The sequence below is a fragment of the Pelophylax lessonae genome (genome assembly GCF_965119305.1).
Source record: "Pelophylax lessonae genome assembly, chromosome: 4".
In the NCBI taxonomy this organism is placed as follows: domain Eukaryota; kingdom Metazoa; phylum Chordata; class Amphibia; order Anura; family Ranidae; genus Pelophylax; species Pelophylax lessonae.
Window position 1 is genome coordinate 593,773,903 of NC_138771.1, and position 18,846 is coordinate 593,792,748.

Genomic DNA, 18,846 nt, shown 5'->3' on the forward strand with positions numbered 1-18,846 from the left:
AACGACACTTTTTATGAATATCTTTAAGAAATGGTTTTCTTCTTGCCACTCTTCCATAAAGGTCAGATTTGTGTAGTATACGACTGATTGTTGTCCTATGGACAGAGTCTCCCACCTCAGTTGTAGATCTCTGCAGTTCATCCAGAGTGATCATGGGCCTCTTGGCTGCATCTCTGATCAGTCTGCTCCTTGCATGAGCTGAAAGTTTAGAGGGACGGCCAGGTCTTCGTAGATTTGCAGTGGTCTGATACTCCTTCCATTTCAATATTATCTCTTGCACAGTGCTCCTTGGGATGTTTAAAGCTTGGGAAATCTTTTGTATCCAAATCTGGCTTTAAACTTCTCCACAACAGTATCTCGGACCTGCCTGGTGTGTTCCTTGTTCTTCATGATGCTCTCTGCGCTTTAAACGGACCTCTGAGACTATCACAGTGCAGGTGCATTTATACGGAGACTTGATTACACACAGGTGGATTCTATTTATCATCATTAGTCATTTAGGTCAACATTGGATCATTCAGAGATCCTCACTGAACATCTGGAGAGAGTTTGCTGCACTGAAAGTAAAGGGGCTGAATAATTTTGCACGCCCAATTTTTCAGTTTTTTATTTGTTAACAAAGTTTGAAATATCCAATAAATTTCGTTCCACTTCATGATTGTGTCCCACTTGTTGTTGATTCTTCACAAAAAATTACAGTCTTATATTTTTATGTTTGAAGCCTGAAATGTGGCAAAAGGTCGCAAAGTTCAAGGGGGCCGAATACTTTCGCAAGGCACTGTACATGTAGTATAAAGGCCCATCCACACTACTGCTGCAGTAATGCACACAGTATTGTGACATACAGCAACGCATGGTATGGGGTTGGGGCTGGGCTCCCTAGACTACTTACTGGTCAGTGAGGCAGGGATTGGTATAATTTTGATCCATGTATAGGCAAGGTGGTTGTATACAAGGTGATATACCGATTGACCTTTGTACACCCGCGCTGTCAGATTTCTCCTGCTCGATTATAGCCAGCAGCACTGATCAGTGCTTTTTGGCAGAAAGGTACAAGGGCATAAAAGAAGAAAATAGTCGCACACCACCACGGAATCCAATGAAGAAATGTTCCTTTATTCACATAAGTGGTACAAGGTACAGCAGGACAGTAGACGTGTTACACACAACTGCTACGTGCTTGTTCACTAGGTAGTGAACAAGCACATAGCAGTCATGTGAAATGCGTCTACTGTCCTACCCTGCTGTACCTTGTACCACTTATGTGAATAAAGGAACTTTTCTTCATTGGATTCTGTGGTGGTGTACGACTATTTTCTTCTTTTATGCTTCTCCTGGTGGGGAGCTGAGGTTCAGCACCCACCTTGAATCCTGGACTTTGACTAGCCTGAGCGGTGTTATCTCTCTTCAGGGTACAAGGGCACACTGGGAAGGATTCCCCCTTCCATGTTGAATGTGTGGATGGGGGAATTGGGTATTTTTTTTTTTTTTTTGTTCAACCAACAGATGAACAAAAGCATCTGGGGGCTGCCTAAGGCTCCTTTCACACGATCGGACCGATCAGGTCCGCCTGTCTGTTTTTTTTTAGGCAGACCTGATCGGGCCACCCACTCTCCTCTATTGAGGGGCGGATGTCAGCTAAGATGTGTCCGCTGAAATCTGCCACCACAGGCATTTCCCTATTGGGCCTGGGACGCATGTCCTAAAAAGAGCGGCCTATTGATGAACGGGGGAGGTAAGCGGCGACTGTGGTCGCTGCTCACCTACTGCTATGCAATCATACATGTGTTTCCTTTTTCCTTTTCCAATGATGTCATCTTATCAGCAGAGGGCAGGAGGAGCTGGAGATCTGCGCAAAGAGTGGGAGTCTTTTCATATTAGCAAGCGGGTAATCACTTGCTTGTTAATATGATCCAGATCTGCAGCTCCCCTGGCCCCCTGCCCTGCTTATAGGATGACATCATTGGTGGAGCGGGAGACCCTGTAGAAGACACCCAGACTGAATACTGCCTCTGCCCTGCAGAAGGTAAGACTGTGCAGGGGAGGCAGAGAGTAAAAGCGGGCACTGTGATTAGAGAGGAAAGGGGGGGGGGGTGACTGCAAGGAGCACTGTGATGGGGGGGCTGTGATTGCTAGGGGCACCATAATGTAAAGGGGCACTATGATGGGAGGCAGTGATTGCTAGGGGCACCTTAATGTAAAGGGGCACTGTGATATAAAGGGGACTGCACTGTAATCATTACAGTGGCCCTTGACAGGGCAGTCCCCTTTATATCACAGTGCCCCTTCAGCAATCGCCCCCATGAACAACTGCCCCCTCCCTTTCCTTTCTCAGTCTAAAATGCCCGGACCAATGTTTTGACCTAGTCCCCAGGCCTGCTACTGGCTTTTGTATTCAGCAGCTGGCAGGACCTACGGCTTCCGGATACCTGAATAGTGGCTGCATCAGACTGGATGCACTCATTGTTTGGTCAGCAATTTTCCACCCAGCTTCTTTGACAAAGATCAATTGAAAATTTTTGAGCCAGGTAGTGCCAGCAGGGAAACCCACAGCCCAAATTTCAAATGATTTAGAAGAAATTGGCTGTAATTTGAATAGTGTAAGGCCAAATTTACCCACCCTATCCTGGCGAGGGTTCCAAATCGTACGTTCTAGCCAGTGGAAGCTAACAATACAGCTTTGTACGTTCACCAAGTGACAAAGTATTACAAAGTACACGCTGGGTAAGGTCAATGCCATGCAGAAGCTGAGGAAGTGCCATCCTACGCTCCCACTGATTACACTAATTCTCAGCTGGAAATGTTTTTTTTATATTTGTATTTTTTACCACTAACTGAAAAAAATCTTGTCTGTATCAAAACGAATAGACAATAAGAATGTGAGCGAAGAAGAGGGAGCCTTGCAAATGGAAGTATAAATAAACTTCCGTTAGATAAAACCTGTGAAGGGGAGGTTCAGCGTTACAGGAAAACAAGTGAGGTTCATTAATTTCCCTTGACATACCACAAGATATCAGCATTCTCAACGACAGGGGATCAGAGAGAGAAAGTAACTGACTTGTTGCATCATCGGGGTCTTCGACATTACAGCTTGGAGCTTATTCTCTGCGTTAAACCTCACCATGGGAATCTATTGGGTTCTTCTGGCTGTATTCCATGGGGCTGTCCTTGTTTATACAGGTATGCTCTAAGTGTGTATATGTATGTATGTTAAATGTTATTTGGATACTTGGACATTATCATATATTTGGGCTTTGCATAGCATATAGAACCCTTTGTGTCAGGTGACTGCACAAGGTCACTCTCGGCTGTGAGAGTAAGGGTATAACATAATGCATCTGGAAAAAAGTGGTTTACGAACACGTGGTTAACGGACAACTCTCTGCAGAAAAGGTCCTTTTCATAGATGACTTCAAATGCCCAGAATGACATGACCAAGCAGGCCATACACTAAGCAAATTTTATCTGGTTCCTAATGAACTGGACGAAATTTGGTCAGTGAGTGACCCTTTTAGCTAATCAAAGAAGCCAGGCAAAAAATTATCAACTGAACAGCTCATGAACCCAATCAAATTTTGAGTCCAACAGTTGGTGGCATCGGCTGTCGGGATACAATGGCAGCAACAAGGAGATTTGTCCATCCACCTTGTTTAGTGTGGATGGAGGAATCTATTAGACTTTTTTTTATTAAGACCGCAGACTGAACAAAATAAATGTATGGGTATGTGGTATGTATGTTAAATGTTATTTGGATAGTTAGACATTAATATGACATTGGGCTTTGCATAGCAAATAGAACCCTTTATGTCTGGTTACTGCACCAGTGGAGCTAACAGTCTAATTTCCATAGTGCAGTCATACAGCAGGTTCATAATTTGGGTTAGGAAGTATTTCGGCTGTGAGAGTTAAGTAAAGCATGTGGAAAAAAGTTGTTTTATGAACATGTGGATAACGGACAACTCACTGCAGAAAAGGTCCTTTTTACAGGTATGCTCTAAGTGTGTGTATGTATGTATGTTAAATGTTATTTGGATATTTGGACATTATCATATATTTGGGCTTTGCATAGCATATAGAACCCTTTGTGTCAGGTGACTGCACAAGGTCACTCTCGGCTGTGAGAGTAAGGGTATAACATAATGCATCTGGAAAAAAGTGGTTTACGAACACGTGGATAACGGACAACTCACTGCAGGAAAGGTCCTTTTCATAGATGACTTCAGATGCCCAGAATGACATGACCAAGCAGGCCATACACTAAGCTAATTTTATCTGGTTCCTGATGAACTGGACGAAATGTGGTCAGTGAGTGGCCCTTATAGCAAATCAAAGAAGCCAAGCAGAAAATTATCAACTGAACAGCTCATGCATCCAATCAGATGCAGGCATTGGTTGTGTATTCTGAGTCCGACAGTTGGTGGCACCGGCTGTCAGGATACAATGGCAGCAACAGGGGATTTGTCCATCCACCTTGCTTAGTGTGGATGGAGGAACCTATTCGATTTTTTTCATTAAGACTGCAGACTGAACAAAATACATTCATGGGTATATGGTTAGCTTTAGCATGCTGCCCAGTACATGACTAATTGTTACAAAAGAATCACAATTTACTGGGGGTTTAACCCCTTCATGCCCCTCCACACCTACACAGGTTGAACTGGATGGACTGTTGTCTTTATTCAACCTTAACTACTATGTAACTATGTAACTATACCTAAGCAGTTTTTTGACTCTTGTTGCTTACAAGTTAAAATCAGCACTTATAATCCCCAAATATTATATATATATATATATATATATATATATATATATATATATATATATATTTTTTTTTTTTTTTTTTTTTTTTAGCAGAGACCCTAGAGTATACAATGGTGATCATTGCAATATTTTTTGTCACACTGACAAAACAGTTAGTCCATGTTCTTAGTATAATGTGAAAGATGATGTTACGCCGAGTAAATAGATACCTAACGTGTCATGCTTTAAAATTGCACACACTCGTGGAATGGCAAAAAATTACAGTACTTCAAATCTCCTAGGAGATATTTTAAAAAAATGTAATGGTTACCTGTTTAGAGTTACAGTTAGGGGCAGACTGAGAAGCCTCAGGGCCCCTGGGCAAAATAAATCAAGGGCCCCCTTCCAGACCCCACCAATGTTCTGCCTCCAGCCACACCATTGCCCTGCCTCCAGCCACACCCACGTCCCACCTCCAGTCACATCCACATCCCTCCTCCAGAAGAAGGGGAGGAGAGCGGACGTGTGTCTGCTTTTCTCTCTCCCCTCTATGTGTCGGCACCTGCTATGCCAGGCCCAGACGCCGGAGATGGGCAAGCGGCACTCAGGATACATAGTTGAGGGAGGGGGCACTATAATGGGGTGCAGTGTTGTCAACCCCCCTGCGTGAAATTTACTGAGAGGGTGTCCGAAAATTTACTAACAGAGCCACATTTTTAACAGACAATTCAAAAAATTACATAAAATGGCTAATTTCAGTGCAAAACAGTGCAAATATCAATATTTAGGCTATATATTGTGTTAATCGCACATGTTACTAGTGTGATTAGCAATGTGTTTAGGTATACAGTAACCAAGGCCAAAAACATATTTCTCCATTTATATGAAGGTCAGGGTAATAAAACCCAACACAGGGTTTTTCTTTACAGTGTAAGTGGGAACTCTGCGGACCCTGATGTAAAAGAGAACATTGTGGACCCTGATGTAAAGGAGAACTCTAAGGACTTTGATGTAAGAGGCTTTGCTGTGGACTCTGGTGTAAAGGGAAACTCTGATGTAAAAGAGTCTCTGGTCACCACAGCCCCCTTTACATAAGACTCCATAGAGCTCCCCCTTACATTACTGTCCACAAAGACTGCATATAATGCACAAGAGATGGTCAGAGACTGCATACATTGCACAAGAGATGGTCAGAGACTGTGGACATGGCACATGGGATGGTTAGAGACTGCATAAATGGCACAAGAGACAATAAGAGGCTGCATAAATGGCCCAAGAGATGGTCAGTGACTGCATACATGACACAAGGGATGGTCAGAGACTGCATACATGGCACAAGAGATGGTCAGAGACTGCATGCATGGCACAAGAGATGGTCAGAGACGGCATACATGGCACAAGAGATGGTCAGAGACTGCATACATGGCACAAGGGATGGTCAGAGACTGCATACATGGCACAAGAGATGGTCAGTGACTGCATACATGGCACAAGAGACAATCAGAGACTGCATAAATGGCACAAGAGATGGTCAGTGACTGCATACATTGCAAGAAGAGATGGTCAGAGACGGCATATATGGCAGAAGAGACAATCAGAGACTGCATACATGGCAAGAGAGATGGTCAGTGACTGTATACATGGCAGAAGAGATGGTCAGAGACTGCATACATGGCACAAGAGAAGATCAGAGACTGCATACATGGCACAAGAGATGGTCAGTGACTGCATACATGGCACAAGGAATGATAAGAGACTGCCGACATGGCACAAGGGACAATCAGGGACTGCGGACATGGCACAAGGGGTGGTCAGTGACTGCAGGCATGGCACAAGGGGCGGTCTGCGGGCATGGCACAAGGGGCGGTCAGAGACTGCAGGCATGGCACAAGGGGTTGATAAAAGACTGCAGGCATGGCACAAGGGGCGGTCGGAGACTGCGAGCATGGCACAACGGGTGGTCAGAGACTGTGAGCATGGCACAAGGGGTGGTTAGACTGCAAGCATGGCACAAGGGGTGGTCAGAGACTGTGGGCATGGCACAAGGGACAGCCAGAAACTGAGGGCATGGCACGAGAGGCAGTCAGTGACTGCAGGCATGGCACAAGGGGCGGTCAGAGACTGCGGGCATGGCACAAGGGGCGGTCAGAGACTGCGGGCATGGTACAAGGGGTGGTAAAAGACTGCAGGCATGGCACAAGGGGCGGTCGGAGACTGCGAGCAGGGCACAAGGGGTGGTCAGAGACTGTGAGCATGGCACAAGGGGTGGTTAGACTGCAAGCATGGCACAAGGGGTGGTCAGAGACTGTGGGAATGGCACAACGGACAGCCAGAAACTGAGGGCATGGCACGAGAGGCGGTCAGTGACTGCAGGCATGGCACAAGGGGCGGTCAGAGACTGCGGGCATGGCACGAGGGGTGGTAAAAGACTACAAGCATGGCACAAGGGGTGGTCAGAGACTGCAGGCATGGCACAAGGGGTGGTCAGAAACTGCGGGCATGGCAGGAGTGATCAGAGACTGCGGGCATGGCACAAGAGGTGGTCAGAGACTGCAAGCATGGCACAAGGGGTGGTCAGAGACTGCGAGCATGGCACAGGGGGTGGTCAGAGACTGTTGGCACGGCACAAGGGGTGGTCAGAAACTGAGGGCATGGCACAAGGAATGGCTGGTACAATGATATTCACAGCCAGATTCTGACAGCATGAAGATAAAAGTTTGCCCTACCTCCCAGAGATGGTATGGAGAAATCTTCATCTGTGGTGGTACTGGTGCCACTGAGCCCCTCCCCCTGGTTTCACTCGTCTCCAGGCTCCTCTCCCTCTTCTTACTCAGCTCCAGGCTCCTCCCCCTTGTCTCACTCGGCTCCTCCCCTGGCCTCACCTGGCTCCAGGCTCCTTTACCTAGTCTTCAGGCTCCTCCCCCTCATCGACAGGCCCCTCCCCCTCACCTAGCTCGGCTCCAGGCTCATCCCCCTGCTCCGCCTCATCTCACATGCCCTCCAGTTCAGCAGCCATAGTTTGTGTGCTGCTGAACTGGAGGCGTTCCTGTCCCTCTCTCTGCCATCGCCCAGATGGAAGGAGGGATTGTTTTTTTCAAGATACAGTGATCTATGCTTTGAAGAGAGGGGGCGGAGTCTTCTAGCCGAGGCTGTCTCTCTGCCCTGCATCTGAGCAGGAATGAAGTAGGCAGTGCCGGTCCCCTCCTTCCACGTAAGTAGCACCGGCCGCCGGGCCCCTCTCCTCCTCCTACTTACTTGGTAGCCCCTTACTTGGTAGCTCCGAGAGACAACATCGGGTGAATTAATTCTGAACTGGGCGGAAGTGCCCGACCGCTCAGTCCGCTCCTGGTTACAGTGGAGGTCTAGTGCTAGAATTATGTCTCTCTCTCTAACGATTGCGGCGATACTTCACATGTGTGGTTTGAACACTGTTTACATTTGCGGGCGCGACTTACGTATGCGTTCGCTTCTGCGCACAAGCACAGAGGGATGGGGCGATTAAATTTTTTTTTTTTTTCTTATTTATTTTCTTGTATTTTTTTTTTGTTTTTACACTGCACCTTTACATTTTTTTTTCTTGATCACTTTTATTGCTGTCACAAAGAATGTAAACATCCCTTGTGACAGTAATAGGCAGTGACAGGTAATCTTTATGGAGGGATTGGGGGTCTTTTACAATAAGACCCCAAATCCCTCCTCTGCACTTGAAAGTATTTAAAATGCCAAGTTTGGTTGTTTTGAATACTGTAATTTTTTTGTAAATCTGGTGCCTTTAAGGCTCCAGTAATCGGAAGTGCTGTCATGACATCGGTGTGGATCTTTCGACTGGTCGCTCGCGTCTCCCAGTGGGACAGAAGACCCGGGCTGAGCGGCGGGAGGGGGAAACTGTTAAGCCGCATTGGTTTTTGTCACAAGAAAGCCGACCATCCGCTCTGAAAAATGGTACCGGGGTGATGCCTTTAGCTGCAGGCATCACCTCGGTACAACCCCTTGAAGCCGAAGGACACAAATATGCGTTACGTCGGCGTGAAGGGGTTACACTCACCGGCCACTTTATTAAGCACACCTTGCTAGTACCTGGTTGGACCCCCTTTTGCTTCAGAACTGTCTTACTTCTGCGTGGCATAGATTTAACATGGTGCTGGAAACATTCCTCAGAGGTTTTGGTCCAAAGTGACATGATGGCATCACACAGTTGCTGGAGATTTGTTGGCTGCTCATCCATGGTGCCAATCTCCCGTTCCACCACATCCCAAAGGTGCTCTATTAGATTGAGATCTGGTGATTGTGGAGGTCATTGGAGTACAGTGAACTCATTGTCATGTTCAAGAAACCAGTGGTGAGATGATTTGAGATTTGTGACATGATGCATTATCCTGCTGGAAGGAGCCATCAGAAGATGGGGACACTGTAGTCATAAAGGGATGGACATGGTCAGCACCAATACTCAGGTAGGCCACGGCGTTTAAACTATGCTCAATTGGTACTAAGGGGCCCAAAGTGTGCAAAGAAAATGTCCCCCAAAAATATCCCCCACACCACCATCAGCCTGAATCATTGATACAAGGCAGGATGGATCCATGCTTTCATGTTGTTTATGACCCTACCATCTGAATGCCGCAGCTGAAAATGAGACCCAGCAGACCAGGCAACGTTTTTCCAATTTTGGTGACCCTCAGTTTCCTGTTCTTAGCTGACAGGAGTGGCACCCGGTGTGGTCTTCTGCTGCTGCAGCCCATCTGCTTCAAGTTTCGATGTGTTGTGCATTCAGAGATGGTATTCTGCATACCTTGGTTGTAATGAGTGGTCATTGGAGTTACTGTTGCCTTTCTATCATCTCAACGTCTGCCCATTCTCCTCTGACTCCTGACATCAACAAGGCATTTTTGTCCACACAACTGCCGCTCACTGGATATTTCCTTTTTTTCGGAGCATTCTCTGTAAACCCTAGAGGTTATTGTGCATGAAATCCCAGTAGATCAGCAGTTTTTGAAATACTCAGACCAGCCCGTATGGCACCAACAACCATGTCACGTTCAAAGTCACTTAAACCCCCTGTAGTGAAAACTGATGAGTATAAGGAGGCAGAACTTCTGCTCCTGGGAATGTCCCTCACATGATCGTGGTGTGCCCAATGACGTCAGACAGCTAAGCTGAAACCCTGATCTCTCGTTGCCTGTCACAGAACCCCCCTCCCCCCCACACACACACACAGTTAGTAAGCATATTTAGGCATACATTAACCCCTTTGATCACCCCCAGTGTTAACCCCTTCCCTGCCAGTGTCATTTATACAGTAACAGTGCATAATATTTAGCACTGATTACTGTATTAATGTCATTGGTCCCCAAAAAGTTTCTAAAATGTCAGTTAGGGCCCGATCTGTCCGCCGCAATGTCGCAGTTGCAAAAACGCTGATCGCCGCCATTACTAATAAAAACAAAAAAATTTATAAAAATTCCAAAAATCCCGTAGTTTGTAAACGCTATAACTTTTGTGCAAAACAATTAAAATACACTTTTTGGGATTTTTTTTTTTTACCAAAATTATGTATCAGAATACAAACTGGCCTAAACTGATAAAAAAAATTGGATTTTTAAAATTTTTTTATTGGGAATGTTTTATAGCAGAAAGTAAAAAATATGGTGTTTTTCTTTTTTTTTCAAAATTGTCGCTCTTTTTTTGTTTATAGCGCAAAATATAAAAGCTGCCCAGGTGATCAAATACCACCAAAAGAAAGCTCTATGTGTGGAACAAATAGGGTATCAATTGTATTTGGGTACAGTGTTGCAGGACTGCGCAATTTTTCGTTAAAGTAACGCAGTGCCGAATTGCAAAAAATTACCTGATCTTTAAGGGGGTAAAACCTTCTGGAGCTGAAGTGGTTAACAGATGAAAACAGAGGGCAAAAGCCAAAGAAAATAAAACTTATGCAGCCACCAAATTTAATGATTGGTAAGCTGAAATATAATCCATTTTTGCTTATGGGTCTAATACCGCTTTAATAGGCTTACTCTAGAGAAGTTTTGAATCAGCTCAGAGAAGAGCAGAGAGGGAAGGAAATTGATGAAGTCATACATGTATTCACATACAGGATGTGACCGTCCCTCCCCTCACACTCACACAACCCAAACAGTGGCTTCAGTTTTAACTGTTAAGCATCGCCTTCATCAGTGTGATAAATAAGCTGCATGACTTTACTGACTGTGCATTATGTTTCCGACAAATGACTGCATCGTGTTCTGTACCCACTCACGTGTTCAGACTCAGAGTCATGTTAAGCACTTCCCGACCGCCCTATAGCAGTTTTGCTGCTACACGGCGGTGGCTGTGTGCAGAATCACGTATATATACACTGCTCTAAAAAATGTAAAGGAACACTTTGAAAACACATCAGATCTCAATGGGGAAAAATATCATGCTGGATATCTATACTGATATGGACTGGGTAATGTGTTAGGAATGAAAGGATGCCACATCGTTTGATGGAAATGAAAATTATCACCCTACAGAGGGTAGAATTCAAAGACCAATTTCAAATTCCAAAAATCGAAGTAAAAAAAAGATGTAGCAGGCTAGTCCATTTTTGCTGAAATTTCATTGCAGCAACTCAAAATGGTACTCAAAATGGTTTGAAGTAAAAGTAAACAACTGCGCTAGACCAAAGAAAAAATTGTAAAGCTGCAAACTTCAAGTGTGACTGACACCTTAAAAAACAATATAAAAATAAGTTGCGCTAAAAAATGAAAAACATATGTTGATCGTATGTTGTGAAAGTCCGTAGTAAAGTCCGTATATAAGCAAAACAGCACGTCAGATGAAATAACTGTGCAGGTACCGCTTACCGGAAACTAATAGTATTTAGGCCAAAAGAACTCCAGAAGCCCTCAGGAAGTAGACGTCAAATGAACCTCGTATTTCCTGGATGGATCTCCTCAGTGTAGTATTAACATGTGAAATACAAAAAGAGCAAACGCCATAGCGTAAAACCAAAAATACAAAAGAAAACCAAAACACCCCAAGTGATAGGAATGCCAAAAATCAGGTGCTGAAATGATTCTGGTGAGTAGATGTGAAAAGCTCAGATCCCACTAGGACCCAATAGTCCTAACCAGAGTAATGAGAAGTGATCAGCAAAGAATAAAGTCAGGAAAGCCTCCCCAGATAGGACTGCAGCTTACCAAAGGAACAAATGTGATGAACATATATGAAGTCCCAGCCGTGCAAACGAAGAGGGCTAACCGTATATATACCCTTACCAACTCCAAATTGTATGAGGCAGGAGGGTTCCGGGATCGACCAATATACTTCCACTGGGGACACTGATAGGGACTCAGCATGCAGGTGAAGATGTCAACCATAAAATATAGAAAGGCAGACCATAGCGTAACACCCACGGATAATTTATTGGTAAAAAAAGGGCAAACACTTACAAACATCGAATGTCAAATGCCAGAAAGGAGAGAGGTAAACAGCCGCTGGCTGGACGGCTCCGCTCGCCCGTTCCTTCGTAGGACAATAGCGTAAAGGTGACGTCAGCACGCCGTGATCTGACACGTTTCATCAAAGATGATGTTCTCAAAGGTACAGGCGGCGTGCTGACGCCACCTATATATAGCCAAAAAAGTCACCAAATCGATGACCGGAAGTTCCCTTACCGCCATGTTGATTATGGTGCTCCGGAACCGGAAATGAATGCACTACCCGGAATTAATAACTACTGGGCCTTAAGAAAGATGTAAACATCATGACGTAGGATCCGGGATACCCGGAAGCGAAAGTCATGTAAGAGACCCGAATCTGGTAAATAATAAAGGTAAACACCGTGACGTGGATCCTGTCACAGTATTACAAACCAGAAAAACCGGGCTTGCCATAAATTATCAAAATGGGCTAAGAATAACACTATTCCCCAATAATAATTATGGTATAAAATCATAAAATTATATTTATTAAGATATAAAAACAGGAAATTCTGGTAATGGATTTGCACCAAAGGCAATTAATAAATAAAGCCTCATACCATTAAAATACAATTGAATATTAATAGTTCAAAACAATCCATTAATTGCAATAGTAAAAACCTTAGCATAAATTGTCATAAAATCTTCGCAGGTACACCTTAATGGGTAATATACATAATACATAACATGTTAAATTTAAAATTAAATTTAAAATTATTGAAATTAGCAGCAAATATTGAGATCAATACCATGCTGTATAAGCCCATAATAGACACAATACAGCAAAGGTCAAGCCAAATGTAGATAAACCAATAAAAGTAAAGTAGATACATGGAAAGGGACCACAAAGAAATTGCACAGACCCCATCTAAAGGGAACCACTCATGAGTTGTCAATAAACGCATTCACTTCTGTGTCTACATTCAATCCAAAAGGTGTATACGTTTTGATCCTATAGATCCAAGACATCTCAAGGCGGGAAATGCCTCTAGTTAGGGGTTCTCCCCTCCAATGAGGTGTAAACTTGTCTATTCCAAGAAACAGGGTATTTTTTGGATCGCTATTGTGAGCTTGTGCATAGTGCTTGGAAACCGAATGTTTCGGAAATGCCTTCCTAATGTTGGCCACATGTTCATTGAGCCTAATGTTCAACGGACGTTTGGTCCTGCCAATATATTGGTAGCCGCAAGGGCATTGAAGCATATAGACAACTCTCTTGGTGGTGCAGGATATAAAAGGCTCAATGTCATGTGTTTTACTGGTACTGTGAGAGGTAAAGGTTTTAGTATTACGTTTTTTCACAGCATTGAGGGAACAAATTTGACACCTGTTGCATCTATAGTATCCTGTGAGTTGATCCAAAAAAGTGGCTTTAGGTTTTGGAGGTTCAAGCACGTTAGGGGCTAGGCGGTTTCTCAAGGACATAGCGCCCTTAAAGATGACCCTAGGCTTGTCAGGTAAAGTTGTGCTCAGAACTGGGTCATTGTTCAAGATATGCCAATGACGGCGAATCAGATTTTTAATGACCATATGCTGGCTGGAAAAAGAGGTAATAAAGGGTGAAACAGATAAAGTAGATGTAGTATTAGTGTTATCTATCCTCCGTGGTCTCAGGAGTTGGACCCTATCGTGTTGTTGGACCTCCATGAGTGTGAGTTTTTGGAGAGAGACTCCCAAATCCCCTTACAACAAATCTCTTTTATTATGAGACTTCTTGAGTATGCCACCCATCATAACTATTTTTGGTTTGATGGGAGGTTCTACCGTCAAATAACGGGTGTGGCTATGGGGGCCAAATACGCCCCATCCCTTGCTAACCTGTTTATGGCACAGTGGGAGGAGGACGTCATCTATGCCCACCAAAGGCCACAGCTGATGTTGTGGGCCAGGTATATGGATGACGTCCTCCTCCTCTGGGATGGCCATCAGCAGGATTTAACAGCTTTCATGGAGTTGCTGAATTCTAATTCGAGGGGCATACAATTGAACTATGAAAGTAGCCAATCCACCATCCATTTCCTTGACATAACCATATCTATCAGGGATAATCGGTTCACAACATCCACCTATTTTAAGGCTACGGATAGGAATGCATACATTCCCGTAGACGGTTGCCATCATGACCCCTGGCTAAGGGCGGTACCTAAGGGGCAATACCTCCGCATTAGGAGAAATTGTTCCGACCATCAAGAGTTCTTATCCCAGGCTGAGGTTCTGACTAAAAGATTTCTTGAAAAGGGGTACAACTATGAATTCCTCCAAGAAACACTCATGGAGGTCCAACAACAAGATAGGGTCCAACTCCTGAGACCACGGAGGATAGATAACACTAATACTACATCTACTTTATCTGTTGCACCCTTTATTACCTCTTTTTCCAGCCAGCATATGGTCATTAAAAATCAGATTCGCCGTCATTGGCATATCTTGAACAATGACCCAGTTCTGAGCACAACTTTACCTGACAAGCCTAGGAGCGCTATGTCCTTGAGAAACCGCCTAGCCCCTAACGTGCTTGAACCTCCAAAACCTAAAGCCACTTTTTTGTATCAACTCACAGGATACTATAGATGCAACAGGTGTCAAATTTGTTCCCTCAATGCTGTGAAAAAACGTAATACTAAAACCTTTACCTCTCACAGTAACGGTAAAACACATGACATTGAGCCTTTTATATCCTGCACCACCAAGGGAGTTGTCTATATGCTTCAATGCCCTTGCGGCTACCAATATATTGGCAGGACCAAACGTCCATTGAACGTTAGGCTCAATGAACATGTGGCCAACATTAGGAAGGCATTTCCGAAACATTCGGTTTCCAAGCACTATGCACAAGCTCACAATAGCGATCCAAAAAATACCCTGTTTCTTGGAATAGACAAGTTTACACCTCATTGGAGGGGAGAACCCCTAACTAGAGGCATTTCCCGCCTTGAGATGTCTTGGATCTATAGGATCAAAACGTATACACCTTTTGGATTGAATGTAGACACAGAAGTGAATGCGTTTATTGACAACTCATGAGTGGTTCCCTTTAGATGGGGTCTGTGCAATTTCTTTGTGGTCCCTTTCCATGTATCTACTTTACTTTTATTGGTTTATCTACATTTGGCTTGACCTTTGCTGTATTGTGTCTATTATGGGCTTATACAGCATGGTATTGATCTCAATATTTGCTGCTAATTTCAATAATTTTAAATTTAATTTTAAATTTATCATGTTATGTATTATGTATATTACCCATTAAGGTGTACCTGCGAAGATTTTATGACAATTTATGCTACGGTTTTTACTATTGCAATTAATGGATTGTTTTGAACTATTAATATTCAATTGTATTTTAATTGTATGAGGCTTTATTTATTAATTGCCTTTGGTGCAAATCCATTACCAGAATTTCCTGTTTTTATATCTTAATAAATATAATTTTATGATTTTATACCATAATTATTATTGGGGAATAGTGTTATTCTTAGCCCATTTTGATAATTTATGGCAAGCCCGGTTTTTCTGGTTTGTAATACTGTGACAGGATCCACGTCACGGTGTTTACCTTTATTATTTACCAGATTCGGGTCTCTTACGTGACTTCCGCTTCTGGGTATCCCGGATCCTACGTCATGATGTTTACATCTTTCTTAAGGCCCAGTATTTATTAATTCCGGGTAGTGCATTCATTTCCGGTTCCGGAGCACCATAATCAACATGGCGGTAAGGGAACTTCCGGTCATCGATTTGGTGACTTTTTTGGCTATATATAGGTGGCGTCAGCATGCCGCCTGTACCTTTGAGAACATCATTTTTGATGAAACGCATCAGGTCACGGCGTGCTGACGTCACCTTTACGCTATTGTCCTACGAAGGAACGGGCGAGCGGAGCCGTCCGGCCGGCGGCTGTTTACCTCTCTCCTTTCTGGCATTTGACAGTCGATGTTTGTAAGTGTTTGCTCTTTTTTTACCAATAAATTATCCGTGGGTGTTATGCTATGGTCTGCCTTTCTATATTTTACGGTTGACATCTTCACCTGCATGCTGAGTCCCTATCAGTGTCCCCAGTGGAAGTATATTGGTCGATCCCGGAACCCTCCTGCCTCATACAATTTGGAGTTGGTAAGGGTATATATACGGTTAGCCCTCTTCGTTTGCACGGCTGGGACTTCATATATGTTCATCACATTTGTTCCTTTGGTAAGCTGCAGTCCTATCTGGGGAGGCTTTCCTGACTTTATTCTTTGCTGATCACTTCTCATTACTCTGGTAAGGAGTACCTATTGGGTTCTAGTGGGATCTGAGCTTTTCACATCTACTCACCAGAATCATTTCAGCACCTGATTTTTGGCATTCCTATCACTTGGGGTGTTTTGGTTTTCTTTTGTATTTTTGGTTTTACGCTATGGCGTTTGCACTTTTTGTATTTCACATGTTAATACTACACTGAGGAGATCCATCCAGGAAATACGAGGTTCATTTGACGTCTACTTCCTGAGGACTTTTGGAGTTCTTTTGGCCTATATACTATTAGTTTCCGGTAAGCAGTACCTGCACAGTTATTTCATCTGACGTGCTGTTTTGCTTATATACGGACTTTATTACGGACTTTCAGAACATACGATCAACATATGTTTTTCATTTTTTAGCGCAACTTATTTTTATATTATATATACTCAAAATGGTTTGTATGGCTCCCACGTGCTTGTATGCATGCCTGACAAGGTTGGGGCATGCTCCTAATGAGATGACAGATGGTGTCCTGGGGTATTTCCTCCCAGATCTGGACCAGACTGATGTGCAACCTGGCGGCGTCAGATGGACCGAAACATAATGTCCCAGAGGTGTTATATTGGATTTATGTCAGGCGAGCGTGGGGGGCCATTCAATGGTATCAATTCCTTCATCCTCCAGGAACTGGCTGCAAACTCTCGCCACATGAGGCTGGGCATTGTCGTGCACCAGGAGTAACCCAGGACCCACTGCACCAGGATAGGGTCCGACAATGAGTCCAAGGGTTTCATCCTGATCCCTAATGGCAGTCAGGGTGCCATTGTCTAGCCTGTAGAGATCTGTGCGTCCCTCCATGGATATGCCTCCCCAGACCATCACTGGCCCATCACCATGATGAAGGATGTTACAGGCAGCATAACGTTCTCCAGACCCTTTCAAGTCTGTCACATGTGCTCAGGGTGAACCTGCTCTCATCTGTGAAAAGCACAGGGCGCCAGTGGCAGACCTACCAATTCTGGTGTTTAATGGCAAATGCCAATCAAGCTCCACAGTACCGGGCAGTGAGCACAGGACCCACTAGAGGATGTCCGGCCCTCAAGCCACCCTCATGAAGTCTGATTGTTTGATCAGAGACATTCACACTAGTGGCCTGCTGGAGTTCATTTTGTAGGGTTCTGGCAGTGCTCATCCTGTTCCTCCTTGCACAAAGAAGCAGATACCGGTCCTGCTGATGGGTTAAGGACCTACTATGGCCCAGTCCAGCTTTCTTAGAGTAACTGCCTGTCTCCATGTTCTTGAGGCTGTGCTGGAAGACACAGCAAACCTTCTGGCAGTGGCACGTATTATTGTGATATCCTGGAGGAGTTGGACTGCCTGTGCAACCTATGTAGGGTCCAGGTATAGCCTCATGCTACCAGTAGAGACACTGACCCTAAATGCAAAACTAATGAAAAAGAGCCAGAAAAGATGAGTAGGGAAAAAAAAAAATGCCAGTGGCCTCCACCTGGAAAACCATTCCTGTTTTGGAGGTCATCTCATTGTTCCCCATCTAGTGCCCCTGTTGTTAATTTCAATAACACCAAAGCAGCTGAAACTGATTAACAAACCCCTCTGCTACTTAACAGAGCAGATCAATATCCCAGGAGTTTAATTGACTTGATGCTATACACTGATTAAAAAGTGTGTGGGAAAAAGACAGGCGCCACTCTAAGTGTAATATGACTCGTGTTTATTGGAAATTCAACACACTACATACTAACAATCATGTAAGTATAAACAGCAATGGATATTCATCCATGGGGTTCGGTAAGTCTGAGTGCCTCTGCAGAAGAATCTGACTGGTCCGCTGTGGAGATCCGTTGGGGCCGATGGAGAACGGCGTATCCCGGACCCAGGGGACACTGTCGGAGCCTCCGGCGGCGTACTTCCGGCTTGGACGTGGAGTGTGATGATGTTAACAGGCGACGCGTTATCGGAGCATGCGCTCCTTCCTCAGGCCTCTATGGCGCCATCTTAGAGAAGGGCATTATATAGGGCAAAAACGCTGGACTACCGCTGGGTCCTAAACTGACAACATTGCTATTGATCCATTATTATGCACTAAAAACACCTATACGATTGTCATGACTGGGGATAAATTATGAACAATTCTAGATAAAAACATATTTTAAACTAGTGATATAAAACAATACGCAATATGGAATAAATACATGCTGATGTGAAAACAATATATCTAAAACCGATCTTGGGCCACACCACAAAAAATATTATTTTAAAAATAAAAATAATATATAAAATAATATATAAAAAAATATATATATATATATATATATATATATATATATATATATATATATATATAAAAAATAAAAAAATTATAGGGGAAAAAAATTTGAAATTTCCCTATAGTTCCCTCCCTCCC

The 18,846-nt window shown here is 43.9% G+C and overlaps 1 protein-coding gene across 1 annotated transcript in view; it reads left to right on the forward strand.

Moving 5' to 3' along the window:
- Positions 1–2,986: 2,986 nt before the first annotated feature.
- The window catches only part of LOC309553201 (intercellular adhesion molecule 1-like), a 78,719-nt gene continuing 62,859 nt past the window's right edge, over positions 2,987–18,846 (forward strand). Inside the window, exon 1 of the mRNA XM_082254147.1 lies at positions 2,987–3,180. Within this exon, the coding sequence (XP_082110273.1) occupies positions 3,123–3,180 (58 nt within the window). The 5' untranslated portion in view covers positions 2,987–3,122. The remainder of the gene's footprint in view (positions 3,181–18,846) is intronic.